This window comes from Canis aureus, chromosome 23 (assembly GCF_053574225.1).
Source record: "Canis aureus isolate CA01 chromosome 23, VMU_Caureus_v.1.0, whole genome shotgun sequence".
Classification (NCBI taxonomy): Eukaryota; Metazoa; Chordata; class Mammalia; order Carnivora; family Canidae; genus Canis; species Canis aureus.
In genome coordinates this window covers 37771222-37797033 of record NC_135633.1, presented here as the reverse complement: position 1 = coordinate 37797033, position 25812 = coordinate 37771222, and the positions used below count along the sequence as shown (strand labels likewise).

General features: G+C 35.7%; 1 protein-coding gene across 13 annotated transcripts in view; it reads left to right on the top strand.

Moving 5' to 3' along the window:
* The window catches only part of DLG2 (discs large MAGUK scaffold protein 2), a 1979996-nt gene that overhangs the window by 33597 nt on the left and 1920587 nt on the right, over nt 1-25812 (top strand). For all 13 annotated transcript variants that reach the window (XM_077867259.1, XM_077867261.1, XM_077867262.1 and 10 more), the window contains exon 2: nt 7037-7168. In XM_077867259.1, the coding sequence (XP_077723385.1) occupies nt 7129-7168 (40 nt within the window). In that variant the 5' untranslated portion in view covers nt 7037-7128. The remainder of the gene's footprint in view (nt 1-7036; nt 7169-25812) is intronic.

Sequence of the window (25812 nt, the reverse complement as noted above, 5' to 3'; positions counted from 1 at the left end):
TGTTCTTTTCATTATATGAGTGTGGTGTTATAGGAACAAATGAATGGCATCACAGTGCAGTGGAGAAGAGCCTAGGGATGGAATGTAATCTTTACCATTAGCTGGCTAAGTTATCTAAAGAAAATTGACAGAATGAGCTTCAAATTCCTTATCTTAAAACATGACTGTACTAATAATACTCACCTTTTAGGATTATTATTGTGATGGCCAAATAAAAATATCTAGCCCATGTAAAAGTTGTAAGTAGGAAAGTGATATACAAATGCTTATAATCAGAATATTTTTTTTCCTTTGGTTCAAAGTCAGAGTCCCCTTCTATCAGTGGTCTGAGTCTAGCTTCCTGGTCAGCTTTTGGAGCAAGCCTGCTCCGATATGGCAAGGACACATCTACTTACTGACAGGAAATGCCATACTGTACTTTTAAAAAAAATAGATTATGGTAACATTTTTTATGAGTATTATCTCTTTCATTGATGCTAACTAAAGTAATTTACAAGCTTACCGGTATTTACAGAATATAGCAATCTTTAGATCTGCTCTAAGACTGGTCAGATATTTTTTCCACAATTCAAGTTCCAAGTTTTAACTCTGGAATAAGGTATATTTCAATATTTAGCTGAAGGTGAAAATTGCTATTGTCTTCCTTTCTATTTATTACTACTTAACATTGAAATTTCCCCATTGTTCTCTTCAACAATTCTATAGAAATTCTGAAAACATGGCTTATCTGAAAGGTAGAAGTAAAAATTTGTATCTTTTTGTTTCAACAGGGAAAATACCATATCAACAGATGTTTTTTGAAGTATAGTAAAACTTTTTTTTTGGGGGGGGGTAGAGAGTGAAGTATAATTGCTACAAGCAATTACAGAAAGAAGAAATACTATGATCTTTTCCCAGTAAGTTAGATTTCAGTATGGTATAATATTTTAGAGTAGGCTTTGGTGCCAAATCAGATTTGAATCCTGGTTTCAGCACTCACTGGTTGTGTAGCCTTGGGCAAGTTATTTCGTACTCTCAGTTTAGTTTTCTCATTTGCAAAATGTGTATAATAGAATATCTCAGGGGGCTTCTGGCTGGCTCAGATGGTTAAGCGTCAGATTCTTGGTTTCAGCTCAGGTCATGATCTCAAGATTCTGAGATCCAGCCTCAAGTCAGGCTCTGTGTGGGGAGTCTGTTTGAGGATTCTCTCTGCCCCTCCACCTGCTTGCATGCATGTACTCTCTCAATAAATAAATAAAATCTTAAAAAAAAATCTTCCAGAGCCTAATATTCTTCCTTGAGTATAAGGCCAAAGTAAAATGGTCTCTACTGACATTAGCTTCTTTCCTCCCATGGTACCTGGTATCTCACCATAGCACTATTACACTCTATTTTAATCTTTTGCTTTGTTTAAATTTCCTGTTTAATTACCTTTACTTTCATTCAGAAATCTCTGAGAATGTAGAATATTGCCTATACTGAGTTTCCAATATCTGGAACATAGATAATTAGTAAATAGCTGATAAATGAAAGAAAGAACTTCTTATTATTGATCTCCCAGACTTCTAAAGGTAGGGCTATTTATATATTATAAATAGAATTTTTATGTTAATTAAACTCATGAAAATTAGTAATTCAACATTTAGCACTAGATTCTAAAATTCACTGGTACAATTTATGTCTGATTCTGAGATCTTTTTTTTTAAAATTTTTTATTTATTTATGATAATCACAGAGAGAGAGAGAGAGAGGCAGAGACATAGGCAGAGGGAGAAGCAGGCTCCATGCACCGGGAGCCTGATGTGGGATTTGATCCCGGGTCTCCAGAATCGCGCCCTGGGCCAAAGGCAGGCGCCAAACCGCTGCGCCACCCAGGGATCCCTGAGATCTCTTTTTTTTTTTTTTTTTATAGTAATTTACTCAACTCTATTTCTGGAGGATTAAGGGTGGTAGTGTAGAGAGAATGCTATACTTGTAATTAAAAGCTTTAGCATTAAGCTCCAAATCTGTTATTTAGTAGTTCTGTGCTCTTGGACAAGCTGCTATGGATTTCATTTTCATGTATACTAGACATGATATGAGTTCTTAGTGGTGAGAATCAGAAAAGATAATGCATGTAAAAATTCTTTTTAAACTGTAAGAAATGTTGCATAAATTTATGTAAAGGAATTTCATTATTCTAATGACTTTCCAAGATTTTTGTATTAAGTTCACCTTTTCTTCTACTATACTTTCATCTTAGTTTTCTTTTTCTTTTCTTTTTTTTTTTAAAGATTATATTTATTCATGAGAGACACAGAGACAGAGAGGCAGAGACATGGGCAGAGGGAGAAGCAGGCTCCCTATGGGGAGCCTGATGCAGGACTTGATCCCAGCATCCTGGGATCATGATCTGAGCTAAAGGCAGACGCTCAACCACTGAGCCACCCAGGCATCCCTCAGATTTTTCTTATACAGAGATGAGAAGCATAATAACCTCTGTTGGTTTGGAGAATATCTAGCTGTTTTGAAGTCTTTTTATAGACTTAGCATTTGATTTGATTTTCTTTTTTTTTAAAGATTTTATTTACTTATTCATGAGAAACACAGAGAGAGGCAGAGACGTAGACAGAGGGAGAAGCAGGCTCCCTGTGGGGAGCCCGATGTGGGACTCGATCCCAGGACCTTGGGATCACCACCTGAGTGGAAGGCAGACGCTGGACCACTGAGCCACCCAGGTGCCCTCAACTTAGTTTTCTTAACAATACCATATATTCTATAATTTTTCTATTTTTAAGTTGTGGCAAATAATTTTGTCAGTTCTTCCTTCTTTTTAAAAGTACATTTGTTAGCACTATTGTCATTTACTGTTTCAAATTTAAATTGCATGTCCCAAATTATTTATAGCTTCTGGCAATGCTATTCTTAAACCAAATAGTTGAACTTTAATTAAGAGACACATGATTACCCATAATTCCAATTATATAACAGTCACCATATCCTTTGCATTACATATTTCCTGCAAAAAATTTTTTATTTTAAAAAAATGATTCCCAAAAAAATAAAAAATAAAAAAAAAATAAAAAAATGATTCCCCCTCTCCTGTGCCTGTCTTTAGGTAATCAAATTTAGTTTCCTTCTTTTAGCACATTGAGGAGTCATATGAAGATAGATTTTTTTTTTAAGAATGAAGAAAATAGAATTAAGGTAATTATATTGGCAATTCAGGTGAAAAATTCTCTACTTATAACTGGTATCAATTAAAATATTAGTGCTGTATTGGATAATTATCTCAACTTTCTACTTTATTCAATTTGTCAACATCTGATTAGGGATTTTTGTCTTGTACAACAGGATCCTTGTCATCTTGTCTTTTTTATTTTTTGCTTAATTTTTTCACCTTTGCAAAAGTACCTAGTTTTAGATTACCCTCAAGCTCAAGTTTTCATTAATAAGATATAAGAATGTAAGTAGAGAGAGATAAAGGACATAATGGAATTGACACAGGAAGGTAATCATTACTGATAATCAAAAGAAGCAAGAAGGGCAGCCATAATTCCAGCACTAGACGCTGTCATGCAAAAGCCTCAATTGTCTAAGAGAAACATGACCGCATTAACCATTTTTTTAGTATTCATATATTCTAGCATCTTATTTTGTGTCTCAGATTTTTCTTTTTTAAAGATTGTATTTATTTATTCATGAGAGACACAGAGAGAGGCAGAGACATAGGCAGAGGGAGAAGCATGCTCCCTGTGAGGAGCCCGATGCAGAAGTTGGTCCCAGGACACTGGGATCATGATCTGAGCCAAAGGCAGATGCTCAACCACTGAGCCACTCAGGCGTCCCCCAGATTTTTCATCAACAGAGATGAGAAGCATAATCTCTGTTGGTTGGAGAACATCTAGCTGTTCTGAATCAATACAGTGTCTTCCCTGGGTAGTTACTAAGTAAATACGTGTTGTGTAAATTAGTCCTCTTATCTAGCAAATTACATTCATAGGTGTGATTATGGAAATGCTGTTGATACAATTTTAAGAATTGCCACTTACAAGAATAAAATATCAGAGTAAGTGAATACCTACAAAAGTGACACAGAAGTGAAAAAGAGCTTAAAAATTAGAATTGTAAAAAGAAAAGAAAAGATGTCTGATACTTAGTAGATTTTCAAAGACTACCTAACAAATGAAGGGATGAATAAGACTAAACCTTGAGGCACTAGAGATAATCAGAAATTTAGAGCCCAAAGATACATATAGGTACTGAAGAAGGCATACTGTATTTATGGTGTTGTTGATTACTTACAGTAGTGATTAGGAATGGGTTCACAAGTGAGGTCAGTAAGCCACTATCATTTCAGGGAAATTGCTGATTTTTTAACTATTGTCAAAATGTGGATTCAAATATTTGTTCTTGATTCAGATAGTTTAAATATTATATTTAAATAAAATGTTTTATCCTGCAAAGTATGAAAGCATTTAAAAAATTAAAGTTCTTTGCAAATATATTAGCATATGTTTATGTCTTATTCTAAAATTGGAGGACTCCCTATACATCCACATTCATTTATGTTTATAACCTTTTTAGGTAAAAAAATTGTTATGTGACATCCTTCTCTATTTGCTATTGCCTATTGAAATTCTCCTTTCTTTAAATGGAGTGAGCTTGAGGTTTGCTATGTTATATAGGAAAATTAGGGAAGACCTCATTGATACAGTAGTATAGGAGCAGAAATGTGAAAAAAGTAAACAAGCAAGCTTTATAGGTATCTGAAGGAAGAATATTTAGGTAGAATAGTGGGTTTAGAGGCCCTAGTGTAAAAGAGTTCTTATTAGATGTGAGAAAGAGCAGTGACCACTGTGGTTGGAGTAGACTGGGCAAGAAGATAGGAGTAATAGCTGAAATTAGACAGGTAGTCTTCTGCTAAGTGAGATGAGGAATCACTGGAGGGTTTGTGTTGGGGATGACATCATCTGGCTTATGATCTTTCTGGCTGCTGTGTTTAAGAAAAGTCTGCATGAGAGCAAAGGTGGCAGCATGTAGACTAGTAGGTTATTGCATTAGTGCAGGGGGTAGATGTTGGTAGACTGGACCAGAGTGGTAGCACTAGCAAAAGATAGTGGTGGTATTTAATGTTTGAGCCAAAAGAATTTACTGATGGATTAGATGTAGAGGATTAGAAAGGGAGAACAATAAATGATGACTCCGAGGATTCTGGGCTGAAAAATTGGAAGGGTGAGAGAGAGAACACGGTAGGAGAAACAGTAAAGGTAGGTATGATCTGGAGTTCAGTTTTGACAAGTTGGGATGTTTATTAGACATCCAAATGGAAATGTTGAATGTATAGTTGGATATGAATCTAGAATTGAGGGGAAAGATCTGAGCTATAAATACAAACCTGGGAGTCTTGAGGATTCTGATAATATTTAAAGGCAGGGGACTAGCTAAACTTACCTAGATATAAGAATAGAGAGGAGTCTCCAGATGTTTAGATGCTTGAGGAATGAGAAGGAACCAGGTAAGAGGCAGCTATGATATAGGAAGCGAAGCCAGAAGAGAGTGCTACTTTGGAAGCAGTGGTGTGCTGGAATGGGCTCTCACTAGCTTGCAAGAGCCTATTGTTAAATTTTCAACAAATTTGTTAGGTGATTTATTATTTTTTTAAGATTTATTTATTTATTCATGATAGACATAGAGAGAGAGAGGCAGAGACACAGGCAGAGGGAGAAGCAGGCTCCACGCCAGGAGCCCGACATGGGACTTGATCTCAGGACTCCAGGATCGCACCCTGGGCCAAAGGCAGGCGCTAAACCGCTGAGCCCCCCAGGGATCCCCATGTTAGGTGGTTTAAACATAGCCATTTAAAAATTAAATTATGTAAACTTACATTAAATAAATTATATTAAAAATAAAAGTAATACATACTCAAAGCTCACCACTTCCTAATATGTTTCTACATTTGATGCCATGTATATTCTTGAGGTTATTTGCATCTATTGTATGTGTATGGTGTTAAAGCTATGTAATGATGTGCTGGTGTGTATCTTCCTAAGTCTGTGTTCAATGACGTTACTTTGGCATCTTGAAATTGGCCGTGGTGGGAATATTTACACCTCAGAAATTACAAATGCTACAGATCAGGGTTCATTTATTGTTTTGCTAAAAAGAAGTGATAAAGAAAATGTTAATAATGCAATTGCAAGTTAAAAGTATATTATGTTGGGCTGCCTGGGTGGCTTAGTCAGTGTCCAACTCTTGGGTTGGCCTTAAGTCATGATCTTATGGTCATAAGATTGAGCCCCACATCAAGCTTCTGCACTGGGCATGGAGTCTGCTTAAGATTCTCTCTCTTCCTCCCTTTTCATCTCCTTCACAAACCCCTACTCATGTGTGTGCATTCTGTCTCTCTCAAATAAAGTATATTATGTCCCTGTAATTAACATAGAAGTCGTTTCTGTGGTTAGCATAGAAGTTGAGGAAGTATTTGTACACTATTCAAAAATTATTTGATTCAGCAAAGAAATCACAAAATTGATGGAGTGGAGGTTTATCACATAAGCCATATTATTTAATTTTCATCTTATTAATATAATGAAAAAAATAAACCAGTATTTATGTTGGAACTTCTCATTCATCAATTACAACCATATGTTGGCTATGATTGTAAGAACTAGGCAAGAATCAATAAAAATATTATTGAGAATCAATTGATTAAATGGATTTTATTATTATTTTATTTGTTATTTTTAAAAATATTTTATTTACTTATTCATGAGAGACACAGAGAGGGAGGACATAGGCAGAGAGAGAAGCAGTCTCCATGCAGGGAGTCCAATGTGGGACTCGATTCCCGGACTCCGGGATCACGCCCCGAGGCAAAGGCAGAGGCTTAACAGCGGAGCCATTCAGGTATCCCGATATGTTGGTAAATTGAACACCAATAAAAAATAAATTAAAAAAAATAAATGTATTTTATAATGAAAAGTTATATATATTATTTTGCATATATTTCATGTCTAATATTAGATTTCTATTTTTCTAGAACTATGAGATAGAATTTTAAAATCATGTTTTTCAGATACTGACCGAGCTTTATCATTACTGGAAGAATACTGCAAAAAATTAAGGAAACCAGAGGAACAGCAGTTGAAAGACGCTGTTAAAAAGGTGATGGGTATCTTTAAGAGCAGCTTATTCCAAGCTTTGCTGGGTATGTATTAAACATTTGTTTATCATTTTAATGATCAGAATTGGGCTTAATAGGTTAAGTAATGTGGTCAAAAAAACTAATGTTAACCAAATTTAAAATGAGTAATTTTCCTTGACAGTGGAAGGAAAGATTTCTTTTTTTCTTATTTAAGGCTAGCCTATAAAATAACTTTTATAAAATAGAAAAAAAAAGTGTTGGTTATTAAAAATACAAATATGGAAAGAAACTGTTTTATATAGGAAGAAAGGTTTACATAGGAAGAGACCTAAGTAGTTAGTTGTGAAAAAAATTGAGGACAAATGCTGGAGAAGGAATTTGCTTTCCTCTAGAGAAGGTATTGGCTAGCACAAAAACAATGGGTCATTTCTATTGAGTTAGAATCATAGTTCTCCTTTTACTCTCTTCTTAAAACAAAATTAAAATACTCTTTTCAACTTTTGCTTCTCTTATGAAAGTTTATGATCCAAATTGAAAAGTTTATTGATGAAAATCTCAGTTAAGTAAACAATCAACTAACTAAATAATAAAAAACCCCAACTCAATTATACTATATTTTACTATGCTTAAATAGTTCATTTTAAAGAATAACAGAGTCTGCTGGATATTATCATTACTTTTTCTGGTCTGGTGGTTATGGATACAAAACCTAAAAATGGGTACTTATGAGTGGTTATGAGGATTAATTTTGAAAATATTTTATCTGTTTTTATCATGTCTATATTTGTTGACAAAAACTCCACTTAGGGTGTGAATATAATTTAAAAAAACCATTAAATTTTGAAAATTTAAAATTCATCTACTGAATAAAAATAGAAGTAAAAAGCTTTATAGGATTATTTTGCCTGTGGGTTAATTTCTTTAAAATATTTTTCTGTGGCTGGTAAGAATTAATGACACAAATAACTATAATCATCTTAGCTGGTATTAAATAAAAACAACTCTAAATGGAGTCTTACAGAATTTAAGTAAATCCTATCATTAGAGAATAGTATTTTTAAACCACATTTTTAAACTACAAATTTCTTAATTAAAAATTAATAGTTTCCTCTAGTTGATAATTAGTAAAGGCCATTAACTGAACAGCAATATCTCTAAGTAGGTTTGTGTGATTGATGTGTTTTGTGGAGAATGACCAAGTCTTTTGAGAGTTTGAATTTTTGAGAGCTTGCTTTAGGAAGAGTATTGTTGGATGCTTTAGATAATTTCACTATACTTTGGTAATGTCACCATTTGGTATCACAGTATCATTACATGAGGAATAAAAGTGTGAATGAATGATAGAGAATTGAATTTTGCCATTGTATTGGGTGAGTGATAAATATCTTGACAAAAAGCCGATAGTGTAGTTTGAATTTCTCTAATAAAATGAAAGGCAACAATAATCTGTAAAAAGCTATTATGTAAGTAATCCTGGTGTCCAGCTTTGAATGGATGGATTTGCTTTGGCTAGTCTTTAAAAGCCATTTTGGGATAAATCAGACCGTAAAGAATAGAGCAACATTATACAACAAAACATAATTTTCATTTCAATTCTGTATGTATTGCTAAATACTGATTGCTAATTTATTATTATTGAATGTTTGAGTGTTCTTACTCTGTATTTTCTTTAAGGACTCAAAAGAAGAAAAACCATGTAGCCCAGTGCATCCTGAAATGGATTAGATTATCATAAAAGGAAAAGCAGGGAGCTATTGATAAATAGAGTATTGTTTATGGTCTATAACTTTCTGTTTGGATGAACTAACTGCTATCCCACCACCTGCCTTTTTTTTTTTCTGTTACAAGTAACAGAACATAGTGGCTTCACCCATTGTTCTGATATTCAGATAGCCAATACATTGAAAAAAAAAATACCTTGTATAAATCTCAGTTAACTAGAAATAGAAGGGAATCATAATGTAGAAACTCCAGCACAAATGGATAGTAAATTAAATATTATTAATACAAGATATACTGCAATAAATATTACAGTACCAAATATTACAGTATCATATTACCAGGAAACCAAACCTCTTGGCTGATGGAAAGCATCACTTCAAAAATTAATACTAGCCTTCTTCTGTGGTCCTCCATCATATGCTTAAAAAAAAAACCTCAAACACTAGCATGTACTTAGGTGGTACAATCTGTGAGGACAGAATTCTGTCTACATAATTTTGACCATTATTATAGTGCATTAAAGCATTTTATAAATGGATTCTGTGATAGGGTAGAAAGTGATGGCAAAGGTATTGTGTTTTTTAACTTTTAAAGTAGAACTTGGGGATCCCTGGGTGGCGCAGCGGTTTGGCGCCTGCCTTTGGCCCAGGGCGCGATCCTGGAGACCCGGGATCGAATCCCGCGTTGGGCTCCCGGTGCATGGAGCCCGCTTCTCCCTCTGCCTGTGTCTCTGCCTCTCTCTCTCTCTCTGTGTGACTATCATAAATAAATAAAAATTAAAAAAAATAAAGTAGAACTTTATCTGACTGCAAAAGTAATATGTGTCCATTCTTTAAAAATTAAAAATAAAGAAAAAGAAGAATATAAAATCCTATGGTAAGATACATTCCTCTTATGGTAAATAGGATATGTAAGCATGGGGAATAATGAGCTGTTTGATTAACTTTCTCCCTCTTTGCTTCTACAGTTTCTGTATCCTTTGATTTAATTTTCTATTTATTGTTAACAGTGGAAAAAAGACAAACTTTTAAAAAGCTAGTAATGCATGTTCATTAATGTGCAAAGAAAAATACCTAAAACAGCAATATACTAGATGCTGCACGTTTAGATGTTGGGCTTAGGGTGACATCTTGTGGTATAACTAAGGAAAATGTTTTTTTCAAGGATAGTTTTATATGATTACATTATTAATCGTACAGATTTTGAATAAGTGAATTGGAATTCCATGCTATCTTACAAATTAATTTAGGTCTCTCTCATTTAATGTGGCTAAAACATTCAGATTTTCAAGATACTCTGTTAGGTTATTTATTCTTCATTTATTCTTCATTATTCTCATTCATTCTTCATTTATTCTTCATTTATTCTTCATTCTTCATTTATTCTTCATTCAAGAGGAAGATGGACATATTTTGATACTTCTCTTCCAGATCTCCTCTGAATACCTAAAGATTTATATTACCACCATAATTATATGTAAAAAGTATTTTAATAATATAATAGGTCAGTTCATTTGCAGATATGTATCACAAATATTCTTTGCTTTTATACCTTATTGAAAACTTTTTGTTCTTTATTCATTACTTATTCAGTTGTGGACAGAACTATGTATATATACTTAACGAGTTTCAATTCCTTTTAAAATCTTGTTAATTTTGTTTATCTGATTTTATTTCCTTTTATTTCTTTTTTTAAAAATGCATTTTATTAAATTCATTTAAAATATAGTGTATTATTAGTTTCAGAGGTAGAGTTCACTGATTCATCAGTTGTGTAACACCCAGTGCTTATTACATCACATGCCCTCCTTAATGCCCATCACTCAGTTACCCCATCCCCCCACTCCTCTTCCCTCCAGAAACCCTCAGTTTGTTGCCTGTGTTAAGAGTGTCTTATGGTTTGTTTCCCTCTCTGATTTTATTTTCCCCTCTCTTCTATGATCCTGTTTCTTAAATTCCACATATGAATGGAATCATATGACCATTGGCTTTCTCTGATTGACTTATTTATTTCACTTAGCATAATACTTCTAGTTCCATCCTTGTCATTGCAAATGGTAAGATTTCATTTTTTTATGGCTAATATATATATGCACACACATATATATAGTCATATCTATCTATCTCACATCTCCTTTATCCATTCGTCTATCAGTGGACATCTGGGCTCTTTCCATATTTCCATTTATTTCATTGCAGTGTTTGAGGGGGACTTTTGGGGAAAGATTTAGAAGAGAATGGGCAGTAAAGTGATATTTTCCTTAAAACCTTGTCAGTAGCAAGAGCTTAGAAAAATGCTTATCCCTTACATGTCAGACTTTGTGTTAAAGTAGAATACTTTCATTTCCATAAATCTTAATGTAGAACCCTATGAACTTACAGAGGTGATATGGTAGATATACTATATATTGGGATATATTGCATACCTGGATCCACAGGAGATATACTACTATATTGGGATTTATCACCTCCTGTTGAAGCCTTCTGCCATGTCCTTACTTGATAGTAGCTTTAGCCAGACCTTTTATTATGTTTCACAGCATTTTTTCAGATTACTATAAAATATTTATTTTATTGGCTTATGATACAGTGAATATATTTCTGTCCCCTCAATAGACTGTGAGTAGCTATGAGTTGAGGTTATATCTAAGTAACCTTTATACTCCTAGTATATGGACCTTAATACCAGTAGGCTTTCAATACATTTTATTTATTTATTTTCTCAATAATTATTTTAAAAATACCTGTTATGTATTAGACATTGTGCTAGGCAGTGGGGATACAACAGTAAACCATAGAGGAGAGGATAGTCCTTGCCTTTATGGGTAACAGAGACATTAGGTATGCAATTAGTTATTTAAATTTAATACATTAAGTAACCTAAATCCATGCATTTAAAAGTTTTTATCACAGTTTAGTTTGAGTAAAAAAAAAGTGTATTTTTCATTACAGTAATTACAATATAATTTTTTCTAATATATTTTATTTCAAAATAACATTTATATAAAACATCATGGCTAGTTTGGTCTTAATTATTCATCATACTGTATAATTTTTGTTACCTGATCATAAGATAGTCAAAGGAATTTTTTAAATAGATTTTGGTGAGTGTGAAAGTCCACACAGTTATTATGAATTTGGAAAAATTTGGCTCTAATCCTCCAAAGCAGATGTTCTCAGTTCTCAAAGTGTGGTTCTTGGACCGGCAGCATCAGCATCACCTGAAAACTTGGTTAACATTGTAAATTCTTGGGCCTTACCTCAGATCAACTGAATCAGAAACTCTGCAAGTAGTGTTCAGCAAATAGTGTTTTAATTAGCCTTCCAGGTGATTCTGAGGCATGCTAAAGTTTGAGAACATGTGTTTAAAATGATTAGATATCTGGCTACTCAAGGAAAGTAAGTGAATGTTATTAATAAATTTGGTAAGATATGACAGTGGCCTTTCTTTATTCTTGGGTTTTATAAAGATTTGATTTAATCTTTAACAAGTATAATGAGCCATTATTATTCTGGGATATATTTTGAGCACTTCAAGAACCCATAAATTAATGAATATAATTATGGCATCTAATTTTCTTTTTAAAGTACAATAGTATATATTAAACACTCAAATGATTTTTTTCCTTTGGATACTTGATGGTAGTTTCTACCTATGAGCTATGGATAGAAAATAGTAAAGCTACACTGAGATAGATGATGCCGTTGGCACGTAGGAGGCTCAGTCAGTAGGTGCTTGCTTGCTGCCACATACAGCCTTAAAGAGGTGCTCCAGTAAAACAGATATATTATTACGGGTCCTGCACCTTCAAATAAATCTTGACTGGTCAAAGCAGTGCATGTTAGATTCTTAGATACTAAGTTCTACTATGTTTCTACTTATTTGTTTACAATACTCATTTAAGTAAAAAGAATACAGGTATTCCAGTTACTGCAATTGAGTAATTATAATTAATGAAGTATTTATGAAGTGTTTAATTTCATGGACATATGCAGATGGATGTTACTAAAAACAAAGTCCCTAGCCATAAGGCGGTTAAGGTCAATTGGGAAGGTAATATTTACATGCATACAAACAAGTACAAGACAGGATATAATCAAGGACTAAACTCTGAAGACTAGACCAAAGTGTTGTAGGCATTCAGAGAAGCATGGAATCATTGTAGATTGATGTTGCTAGGAAAGCATTTCTATAAAATATCTCGTGAGTGATAGGATTTGCGTAAGAATAGGATAGAAAAGGACATTTTTTTCCATCCATTCATTCATTCAAAAGATATTTACTGAATACTACTGGGCATTGTGATATATGCTAGGGAGATAAGCTTTAAGCAAAATTGCATAGTTTATGTTTACAATTGTGATAAATGCTGCAGAGGAGAAGGAGAGGGTGGTATGAGCAAATGAATCAGGAAAAGCTTTCTTAGGGAAGTGGCATTTGAGGTGATAAAAATTATACTGATTCATAGAAGTCAGAAGGAGAGTGAGGAAATGGATATGACAAGAACAGCGGTTCAAGATGTTCTTGATATTTATGTTTTTAAAATGTCCTGTAGGAATTAGATAAGGAATCATATTAAACTTAAGTCTCTTCCAAAGACTTGTTTAAATTTGAAGGTAAACTTGAGAAACAGAAGTGGTAAGCATAAACTGTGCCCTCAAGGTACTCCAAGTACCCTCAAGGTACTTCTTCCACCTCACAATCCTTATTATAGCCTTTTTGTTGAATTGCCATATACTAAGTGTAATTAATTGTGTGTTTCATGTCACGTGGGACTGAGTATATCTTAAGTTAAATTTGACACTTTACATTGGATGCCATCAAAAGGGTTGGATGCCATTCTTGGTCTGGACTTTGTATATTTGCTGCAGGATTTATGTCACCAGATGGCACCATTTAACTAAATTTATGTACTTTGGATGCTTATAAGGCTGGTTGTTTTTAAATGAAAGATGTTTTTATTTGTGCTATTGCTGAAATAAGAAAAAATTAATTTACTTTGATGGCATATGAGACTTCTATACAGAGTAAGGTAATGAAATCCCCTAAATTTGTTGAGAACATGAAAGAATAGGGTGATTTCTGCTAAGTATGTAATAAATAAAAATTTAGTTATGATCACTGTCATTAATATATGGCAGCTGGCAAAAAAGTAGAACACAATAGGTTCCCCATCTAGGTGTTCCTATAGCTAGCATAATAATATTGTGAATATTTTAACCTTGAATTTAACTTTCAGATGTGAGGATTTGATATATATAATATTAAAAACATAGAGAAATTTCTAAAATATTATTTGAAGAATAAGCTTTTCAAGATGTCTTGAAATAATATAAGAATATGTTAAAAATTTTTTGTCAGTAAAGTGTATGTCCTATTGAATTATAGAAGTAAAAAAATTAATAGAACATGATATAAATGTTTTTTCCTAGTGTAAACATTCATTTAAAGGAAATGAATAGTTATTACTTTCTTGGTTAAAAACTTCCTCAATACTTTCCTTACCTTTAAGCAGAATTAGTTCCTTTCTTCCTTATGTTGTTGTATTTATTCATATTTACAGGGCACCAGTTATTACATGTATTATGGTTAATTGACTAGGTGTTAGTTTCTCTTAGTAGATTGTAAGCTTCTTGAATGCAGGGACTGATTCTAATTCAATCAGACTAATTCTGATTCTAAGTGTGTAGCACATTGTCTGCTGTCATGGAATATAGTATCATTAAATTTCTTTCATTTGATAAAGTATATTTTGAACTCCTACTACCTAAGAGATACTGTATTAGGATCTGCAGATTTAGTGACAAGAGACATGCGGATCTATTTTTATGGAGTTCATGATCTAAGAGAGACAGACATTAAACAAGTTAAGTACAATAGTGATAAGCACTTACTTAGGTAATTTGGATTAAACAATAAAATCATAGGGAATTACTCGAATTGGCCAAACTCATATTATTGCACTGTTTGTTTAAAAATGTCTATTATTTTTTTAAAAATACATTTATTTAAGCAATCTCTCTGTGCATCCAACATGAGGCTTGACCTCATGTCCTAGAGATCAAGAATCACAATGCTATACTGACTGAACCAACCAGGTGCCCCATTGAAAATGTTTAACTTCTTTCTATTTTGGGACACCTGAATGGCCCAGCCAAAAAGCATCTGACTCTTGATTTTGGCTCAGGTCATGATCTCAGGGCCCTGAGACAGCCCTGTGTCAGGCTGCATGCTCAGCAGGGAATATGTTGGGGATTCTTTTTCTCCCTTGTCCTTTCCTCTGCCCTTCCTCCACCTCAAATAAATAAATTAATCTTTAAAAAAATACTTAAATACTCTGTATTTATTGAAACCTTCTAGTAGTATCTATCATCATTGGAAATTCTCACCTGTAAAGTTCCCCATTTCCTCTGCCTACCTCTCATCTCATCTCTTCCTTACTCACTATACTACACTGTAGTTCCTAAATGCTGTTCAGGATATTTTCATTTGTTTTTCTTTTTTCCCCCTTTTTAAAGATTTTATTTATTTATTCATGAGAGACAGAGAGAGAGAGAGAGAGAGGCAGAGACACAGGCAGAAGGAGAAGTAGGCTCTCCGCAGGAGCCTGATGTGGGACTCCATCCTGGACCCTGGGATCACAGCCTGAGTCAAAGACAGACACTCAACGGCTGAGCCACCCTGCTTTTCTTTTGTTTGGAGTACCTTTTTACCTAAATCTACCCAAATCTGCCTTATTGGCTTATGTCATCATTTAGGTCTAGTTCTCTAAAATGCCTTTCTATCTCATTCCCCATTTCTACCCCACCCCCAAGTCATATCTATCACATTACCTGCTTTATTTTTGCGACTGTATGGATTACTATGAGAAATTTTGTTATGAGTTTTTTGCATGAGTTTCTCCACCAGAATGTACATGCCATAAGAGCAACCATTTTGCCTGTCTTATTCATTGCTATATCTGTTATATTAGCTTAGTGCCTAGCACGTAATAGCCACTAAATAAATACTTATTAAATGAGTGGATGGATAAGTGAGTGTTACTGCATGCCTCATACTGTGCTAGATTCTTTAGTTAGAAATGTACTCATCTGAAAGGAATAGAAAGCTTAAGCAAGTAGGGTTTTATTTTGTACTACTTAGGAAGAAATTTGAAGGTAGGCAGTTGTTGGCATTAGGTCAGCATCTCAGGAAAGTTCTGGTCAGTGTCTCTGCTGAATTGAAATTATAACATGTCCTTTGGGAGAAATGTAGGAATAGTGCCAGGAGAGCCCAAGGCAAGTGTTGTCAGCTGGAAAGAGCATCTGGGAGCTTTCCCTGGGCCAAGAAAATGAACTTCAGGTCCCACCAAATATCTCTCCATGAGAGGCCATCAGTAAACTCAATGACCAGATTGACAGGGCTGTTGTTCCAGGACAAGAGGAGCCCAAGAACAGCATTTAGATCCAATGAACCAACTGATTTCTGCCTCTAAGACTATGATGGCTATGATGGCAGATGAACCATATGCCCCCGCCCCCCACCCCGTCCACCTCCAGAATTATCTACTCCCATATAACTGGGCATTATTTTAGAGAGAGATAACCAGGAAGAGGAGTAGGCTTTAGGGATTTACAGTTTCTATAGCAGCTGGATAAGCCACAGACACAGTAAATAAAGATTTATACATTTTGCTTGCCGATCATGATGTAATGTAAGTTTTATGCGATTCCATTATACTGAGGCATGGATCTCAATGTAGCTTCTAACTTCATACTCTTTTCAAATTTGGTGTTGAATGTTGAAAAGGATTAACCACAAAAAGGAGCAATGGAAAAGGAATTATCTGACAAATATCTCAAGGAAAGGCTTCCCTTTCATCTTGTTAGTTCTGGTTCCTGGCAAATGATAGAGGTGGTGGAGAATGAGGAGCATTGATCTATTTAAGTTTATTTACACGAGTTGGTCCTAAGAGTTGCTTAAGAAAACATTTATTAAATGTTTTAATAACTTTTAATTTATGAGAGAGAGAGAGAACACAGGATTGTGGGGGGTTGGAGGGAAGAGGTAGAGAGAGAGAGGGAGAGGGAGAACCAGACTGTCCACTGAGCAAGGAACCCAATGCAGGGCTCCATGCAGGCTTGATCCCAGGACCCTAAGATCATGACCTGAGCTGAAGGCAGATGTTTAACAGACTGGAGCCACCCAGGTGCCCAGCCCTGGAACTTTTTAAAGTATTTAGGAATTCCAAACATTCCAGTAATAACTGATAGATATACCATGTAGCATAAATTTCCCTGATTTCTAGTTTCTGAGTCTTTGGATTCTATTTTATATTCAATTTCCAGTTTGCTGTCAAAATGATAAACCTTCATGAAATCATAAGATTAATATTCTTTTTACAGGGGTATATGTATATATATGCAAATTGAGTCATCAAATATACCTAGAACCACAAAACTCTAGTTGGCATGCCAGTTCTTATAAAATGCCTTAATCATGGATCCTTAGAAGTTTAAAGCACTTTTAAGCTTACAGAAACTAATTATACTGAATATTAAATAATACTTTCATAAAAACCTTGAGTTATGAAAATAAGCCACTTGAAAATAAACAATTACTTGAGCAACAAGCTTCATGCTTTAGAAATAGTTGCTGCAAAAGTTTTTTTTTTTTTAAGATTTTATTTATTTATTCATGAGAGACACACAGAGAGAGAGAGGTAGAGACATAGGCAGAGGGAGAAGCAGTCTCCCTGCAGGGAGCCTGATGCAGCACTTGATCCCAGGGCCCCAAGATCACAACCTGAGCCAAAGGCAGATACTCACCCACTGAGCCACCCAGGTGCTCCACTGTAAAAGTTCTTTGAAGGAGAGTTTAAGAGCTCTTCAACTGATCAAAATAGGACAATGATTATAATTATAAAGGTGAGTTTTGGATTTCATTAATTGAGAAAACTGATACATGAATAAAACCTGATTATTTTTAGGTGCTGGATTTTTCTGGATACATGTTTACATTCTTTTTGGCATTCGTCTCATAAAATCTAATTTTTAAAACTTTTTAGAATGGGAGCCTCTGGAAATATGGAAAATTAAACATATTTAAAAGCTCTCTGCAAGTACTAAACCAAATTTGTGCTGGATACTTCCATTTCCCAAATTTGAGTATTTATAATTCTAACATGGAAGGAGGTGAGCTAATTGAATGACTTTATGAATATGGATAATTATGAGGAGGAATAGTAACTCTGCATATTGAATGAAGGAAAATAGTAATGTAACTGAGCTGAAGTTCATATGCCCTGATACACAGCAGAACCAAACCCTGAGATATTAAACATGCAGTAAGGAAAAGATTTATTTGAGAGGCAATCAAGTGAGACAGGATGCTGGCTCAAATTTGTTGCCCCTGACTGAGATTAGAACAAATTTTTATAATCATAGGGATTGAGATCATATATATGTGTGTGTGTGTGTGTGTGTGTGTGTGTGTGTGTGTGTGTATATATATATATATATATATATATTTGATGAAAAGGACAGGGAAGTTTATCACTATTCATAAGGAAAAATGAAACATGCATATTGGGCAAACGTACATCCCATGTTAACTTTGAGGTGCAGACTTAACATTAAAATGAAGGAGAATTTGGCCCCTGATATCAGGAGGTCATCTGCAGGACAAGGAGAGGAGCTGTGCGCATGCTCAGAGCTGACATAAAGTAGATGGAGTCTTAGGCTCGTTATCTCTGGTGAGGAATGCAGAGTCTTGCTTGTTCATAGGCTTGAACCATATTGATGGCCTTCATTTCTGTCAGGCCAGGCCTCTGTGGAAATAGCTAGTGGATTTGTTAGTGGTGTCTGAAAAGAAACAATAGGTAATCAAAGAGAAACAGGTCTTTGAAAGCTGAGTTTTAAGTTTTCTGTTAGTCTTAGCCTTATTAACCCTAAAAGGCTTCCCATATCATTATTCTTTGATCCCATAAGCACTGCTAAACCATCAGCCTTATGCATTTTCATGGTCTGTAGCTACCATAAGTCTTCATGTCCCTCCTTACCCAACTTAGAATACATGATTCATTGCTATAATTAACCATTTGCATATACCTTCAGTTTCTTCGTTGTTCTGCCATCTGCTGGCAAAATCCAACTTCTGGTGAAGTCCATCTCTGTATATTCCATGCCTGCACCAATGCAGCCAAATGCAGCTGAAGAAATACACAACGTTGTTAATGGGTTTCACTTTAAATTTATGCCCAGAAAGCCTATTATTTTCTTGGACAGTTCACTTTCTTGTTCTTATAGGGAACATTTCATACCTTCTTTCTCTTCAAATGCAATATACCTCACATTCTTCAACATTGTCTTCTGACTTTTCTTCTCCTTTTATTGAGACAATAAAAACAATCAAAAGAAAATTTCCTAATATTTTGCCAGTTAATATACTAACCCGTCTATATCTATATCCACATATCCTGCCTTCCCTTTTATTAAAGTGGGTAAACTATCCCTCCTCTTACCTAAGGCCAAATCCTCCTCTTGGATAGAGTGTCAAGTCAAGAGTCCTAGAACTAACAGAAAGTCCTCTCAGAGTTTAATGAAGGATCTGTCTACAAAGATATGGGCAAAGTTAAGGGAACTATTCAGGGAGGGAGACTTGGGGACTAGGAATAGTGGGAATCTTGAAGGGGCAGGGAGAGCAAGCTGTTACTTGTTCACTCCTCTAATCTGAACACTTGGTAGAGTTCATGGAATAGAACAGAAGCTAATATAATTTGGTGAATGAGGGAAAAGCTAAGTTACTGATGGTCAACTTTGAGATTTTGGCAAGATAATTACGTTAATATTTTCTTTGTTTTTTGCTTTTCATTGGATTCTTAGATGAACAGTGTTGAAAAAAAGATACTCATTTAAAAAGGATTCTTGTGGTTGCAGTGTTTTATAGTTAATATAGCAGGAATTTTGCTTTTGTTTTCAGGGTCTTTGTGTCAAAAGCTCAGGGCATCGAAGAATGTGATTTATGAGGTCAGGAAAGTACATCAGGTTAATGATTCTACTGCATTGCCAAGAAATCTCTTGGAGTTTACTGCTATGAAATGATCAAAACAGCATCATTTAAAATTGTTAGTCCTATTAAAACATGCAAAATTTACTTGTTTACATGTCCTGCTCCTTTTTTGAGATTACTGAGGATAATATGAAAAAAATTTATGATATACAATACTTTGAAAATTTAACATAATAAAAATATGGATCTGTGTTAATAACATGACTTAGCTTCTAGTATTTAATGTAGAAGAATTCTTAGGTTTTTTTTTTTTTTTTTTTTTTCCTATACTTCAGCCTTTCTCTTAAAATTCTGGATTCCATGGCAGCCCAGGTGGCTCAGTGGTTTAGCGCTGCCTTCGGCCTAGGGCATGATCCTGGGATTGAGTCCCATGTTGGGCTCCCTGCATGGAGCCTGCTTTTTCCCTCTGCCTGTGTCTGTGCCTCTCTCTCTCTCTCTCTCTTTCTCTCTCTGTGTTTTTCATGAATAAATAAATAAAATCTTAAAAAAAAATTCTTGATTCCATTTCATCTGTTTTGAGAAATTTAAAACTACCATTTAAAAAATGTATTGTTACTCATACAATTATTCTTTATGATATGATATCTGAAGCTTTTCATTACTTTATTTGTTAATTGAACATATATTTATGGAGCAGCTCTGATGTGTCAAACACTGATAAAGATGCTGGGTATGGATCAGTGAACAAGATAGATATTCCTGCTCTCATGGAATTTATAGTTAAGTGGTGGCTACCAGCAATATACAAACATGTAATTTGGAGAAAAACATGGAGGGAGGGAGGGAAGGATTGCTTTTTTTGCTTATTTTTTTTTTTTTAAAGATTTTATTTATTTATTCATGAGAGAGAGAGAGAGAGAGGGAGAGACACTGGCAGAGGGAGAAGCAGGCTGCATGCAGGGAGCCGGACATGGGACTTGATCCCAGGTCTCCAGGATCAGGCCCTGTGCTGAAGGTGGCGCTAAACCACCATGGCTGAGCCACCCGGGCTGCCCAAGGATTGCTATTTTTAATAGAAGAGTTAGTACAACCCTAAGAAGACTTTTGAGTAAAGACTTGAGAGAGCTAAAGGAATGAATCACATGGCTATTTGTGGAAGAAAGAGTAAGTAAGTGCAAAGGCCCTAAGGTATGAGCATGTCTAGGTTATTCCAGGAATAATAGGAATCCAGTGCGATGGACTCCATCACTCTTGGTTGAGAGACAATAGCAGGAAATTACCTTGGTTATGGTAGGAGGACAGATTATGTAGGGATTTAAAGGTCATTATAAATACTTTAACTTTTATTATGAATGAGCTAGGATTCTGTTGGAGGATTTTGAGAATGATGTTGTCTGACTTATTCTGGAATGATCAACTCTGCTTTATTAGAATCAACTGAAAGGATGGAAAGAAGAAAATGGAGATGAGTTCGGGATTTACTGTAATATTCCAGATAGATATGATTGTGGTTTAGATTATGGTGTGGCAGCAGTGAGAGTGGTGAGAAGTGGTTAGATTCTAGATATTGAAGGTAGAGCCGATGGGATTTACTAATAGTTTGGGTGTCAGGGAAGAGAAAAATAGAGGACTTGAGGAGGACTAATTTTTTTCTCCCCAAGCATCGGGAAGTATAGCATTCCCATTTTCAGAGATGGAGAGGTCTAGGAAAGCATTATATTTGGTGCTGGGATGGAAGACCAGGCATTTTGTTTTGGAAGTGTGAAATTTGAGATAGTCATGTGGATATGTGAAGTATATAGTTGGATATAGAAATCTGAGGAGATGTCAAAGATTGAAGTTTAAGTTTGGGAAGAGTTAGAGTTTTAATGTTTTTTAAAACCAGGAGACTGGAGGGAGAAGCAAGAGGTCATGACATGCACAGTACTATGAAAATATTGATTAAATTCTCTGAAGCTGATATTGTTCATAATTGAGGTGTTAAAATTATTTTTTTGCCAAATTTTATACAAAATCTTCATTAAAATTTCATATAGGAATCAGTTACTTAGTTGGATACAGCATAGCATTTTACTAGCTTTTAGTTTTTTAAAAATTAAAATAATTTATTTCCTAACTTATCTAAAGTGTCAATTACTAGATAAAAAATTTATTCCAACTGACTTGAGTTCTAATTTCCATAAATAGTTGCATTATGGGATTCGATTTCAAATTTAAAAGAGGTCATACTTATTTAAGCATTTTAAGAATGTACTTGATTTATTAGTATACATAAACTTAACTTTTTAGCCTCTGGAATTAATTTGTCGAGACCATTTCTAATGTGACAGAGATTTAGTCTAGAAATAGTTCTTGACTGGAAATAACAGACCAATTCTGTGTAATTGAAGTAGAAAAGGGATTTATTGGGACAATGTAAGATACCTTATAGAAACGGTAGGAAGGCTGGAAATCAGACTTAGAAAATAAACAGAAACCAAAAAAGACAAGTCATGATTTCTCCACAGAAAGAGTCCTAGGGATCTTGGCTATTTTGTCATTACTAGGGCCTACTAGCTACCACACTCTGGTTTCTGGTTTCTTAACACTCATCACTGTGCCTTGCTCTTTTGATTCTACCATAGTTATCATGAATTATTTTTTACTTTCCCTTACTCTTAAGTCACTCTGTGAAGATTAAAAGCCTAGGTCAAGAAATATGGTGTAAGTATGGCTCTGACACAGTAAGAAGTCTATATTTGGTCTTTGTCCCCCAGCTCCCCTCTTTTTTGGGACACAGCTTCTCAAATCTTTGGAATCTTCAACTTGGTAACTGTCTTTTTTTGTATGCTAATGAGATGGCTGGTAGCTGGGGATTCCTGCATAGCCTCAGGGATGGGGGCTAGTTGCCAAGGGAATCAACCAGGTGATTGGAGGGTTGGGACTTTCAGCCCCACCCCTTGATCTCTAGGAGGAAAGGGGGCTGGAGATTGAGTTCAATCACCAAAGGCTAATGATTTAATCAGTCAAGCCTGCCTAAGGTAGCCTCCATAAAAAAACCTGAAGTACCGAACTCAGAGAGCTTCTGGGTTGGTGAACATCTTCTGGCTGGGAGAGTAGCAAGTCTGGAGAGGACATGGGAGTTCAGCACCTCTTTCCCCAAAGCTTGCTGTATGCATCTCTTTCATGTGGTTATTGCTGAGTTGTACTCCCTTTTTTTAAAAAAAAAGATTATTTATTTATTTATTTATTTATTTATTTATTTATTTATTTAGAGTGTGAAAACAGGGGAGGGGTAGAAGGAGAAGGAGAGAGAATCTCAACCAGATTTCATGCTGAGTGTGAGCGGGATGCAGGGGTCTATCACAACTCTGAGATCCTGACCTGAGCAAAATCAGAAGTTTGAGGCTTAACTGACTGAGCCACTCAGGTGCCCCACTGAGTTGTATCCTTTTATGATAAACCAGTAATCTGGTAAGTAAATTTTCCAGAGTTCTGTGAGCTGTTCTAGCAAATTTTTGAACCCAAGGAAGGGGTTGTAGAAACCTCTAATTTATAACTGGTTGGTCAGAAACACAGGTGACAACCTAGGCTTATGATTAGCATCAGAAGTCAGATGGAAGGTGTTGTGGGACTGAGCCCTTCACCAATGGGATCTTTAGGTAGATATTGTTAGAACAGAATTGAATTGTAGGGCACCCAGTTGGTGTCCACAGAAAATGGGAGAATTGCTTGGTGTAAGAAATCTATTTGGAGTTCAGAAGTATTTAGAGTAGATTGTTGAGATAAGAGACAGGTGTTTTTCTTACTGTGGCACTCAATACCTTGAAAAAGACCTTAAGTTTGCTTGTGGAAAGGGATGTTGTAAGGATTATGGCTTGTGAGTTACAGCGAAGTGGTAAAAGGAGGACTGTCTGAGCCAAAGGCAGACACTCAACCATTGAGGCACCCAGGCATCCCTGGAGAGCTGTCTGAAATCAGGAATGTCTTATCCCGATGGCATGGGTGTTCTAAACAAAAGATTCACAGCAGCTGTTAACTCAATTTTGAAGGGGAAAAAACATTTTTTTTGATATTATAAAAATCTAATAGAAACAGAAGAAAGGGGAAAGCTATGCATAGATGAGGGCAATAGAAAGCAATAAAGGGGAATAAGAAAGAGTTCCATCAAATTGGGTATTTACAACATCCAACTTCATTAGCTGGAGAGGCCCTGTGGAGACAGGTTGGAGCCTTGATTGAGAGGCCTGGAAGAAGCGTCTGTCCTCCCCTCAGGTGAGACTTCTTACTGACTGTCCCCATAAGGGCCATATCTATAGAGCAAGTGATGGAGTCTGAAGTTAAACATTTGTTTGCTTATGTGGAGTTTGGTGCAGGATGCTCCTGTCTTTACATGTTCAAGGCACCTGGGCTAGGTGTGTTTGCTTCCCTCCTGGATTCCAGTCTGGGGGGCCAGCCTAGCCTGTAGCCAGAGGGTATGCAAGGCAAAATTTAAAGTTCTTAGCATCCAGACCAGAAGGGCTAGTTCTGACCGGAGGCCAGCTCCCGAGGTCAGTCATGCAACACAAGTCTCACAAACAACATTCTTTATCCTGCCTGCCTATCTGCAGTTTGGGGTGGTTGGTTGTGCAAGACAATTCACAGAAATCTCCATCTATACAATACAATGGGGGCTCTTAAAATGTGGGGCAGACCTATCAGTGGGGATAGATGGCTCAGGTGGTGAAGGGATTCACCCAAGGCAGAACAAAGGAGGTAGAAGTTTATTGAATACTCCTCAGGGGAGCAGCAGAGTAGGAGAGCAAAGGACAGACTGTCTGCAATGAGGCAGTGGATGGGGCTGTATTTAAAGAACGAGGGTGAAGAGGTATGGGGATGTATGGAATTCGCCCTTTTTGTAAATGAGTTGTAAGTAGCCCATTGGTCTGTTAGGGCCTATGGATATTTTGATGTGAGTTGCGTGATGGATCTGTCTGTATTCAGCCAGGTGGTTGCTTGTGGGCTCTTTTGCCTTGATCAAGTTTGCCATTGCTCAAGCCTGTTGTTTAAAAGCAGCCTCTACAAGAAAGTTATAATGTTAGATGTGGATGAATGTGACTTATAACACATGCAGTGAATTGAGGCAGCTCACAGATGTTCAAGTTGTGTGTATATATGTATTTTGTGTATTTCTAAGAGGTGTGGTTCAGTTGGATGCACTCTCTCTCATTCTCCTCATGTTTCCTGCAGAGAGAATTATGGTGAGCTTCCCAAAAGGAACTCTTGAACAGGGACTTGAAGACAATATAACTTCTTCATTATGCAATGAGAGCTAGATATATAGGGAACAAGGAGGAAAATATAGAAATTGAAGCAAAAGAAGGAAAGTAAGTAAACTATAACTCACAAAAATGTGGGAATTTTTTTGAAGGTGGGACTTTTTTTATTATATATTTATTTTTTATTGATGTTCAATTTGCCAACATATAGAATAACACTCAGTGCTCATCGCATCAAGTACCCCCCTCAGTGCCCATCACCCAGTCACACCCACCTCCCTGCCCACCTCCCCTTCCACCACCAATAGTTCGTTTCCCAGAGTTAGGAGTCTCTCATGTTCTGTCTCCCTTTCTGATATTTCCCAATCATTTTCTCTCCTTTCACTCTCTTCCCTTTCACTAATTTTTATATTCCCCAAATGAATGAGACCATATAATGTTTGTCCCTTTCCGATTGACTTATTTCACTCAGCATAATACCCTCCAGTTCCATCCACGTCGAAGCAAATGGTGGGTATTTGTCGTTTCTAATGGCTGAGTAATATTCCATGTATACATAGACCACAACTTCTTTATCCATTCATCTTTCGATGGACACCGAGGCTCCTTCCAAAGTTTGGCTATTGAGGACATTGCTGCTATAAACATCGGGGTGCAGGTGTCCCGGCGTTTCATTGCATCTGTATCTTTGGGGTAAATCCCCAGCAGTGCAATTGCTGGTCCATGTTTCAGCCAACTAACCCAAATATATATTAAAAA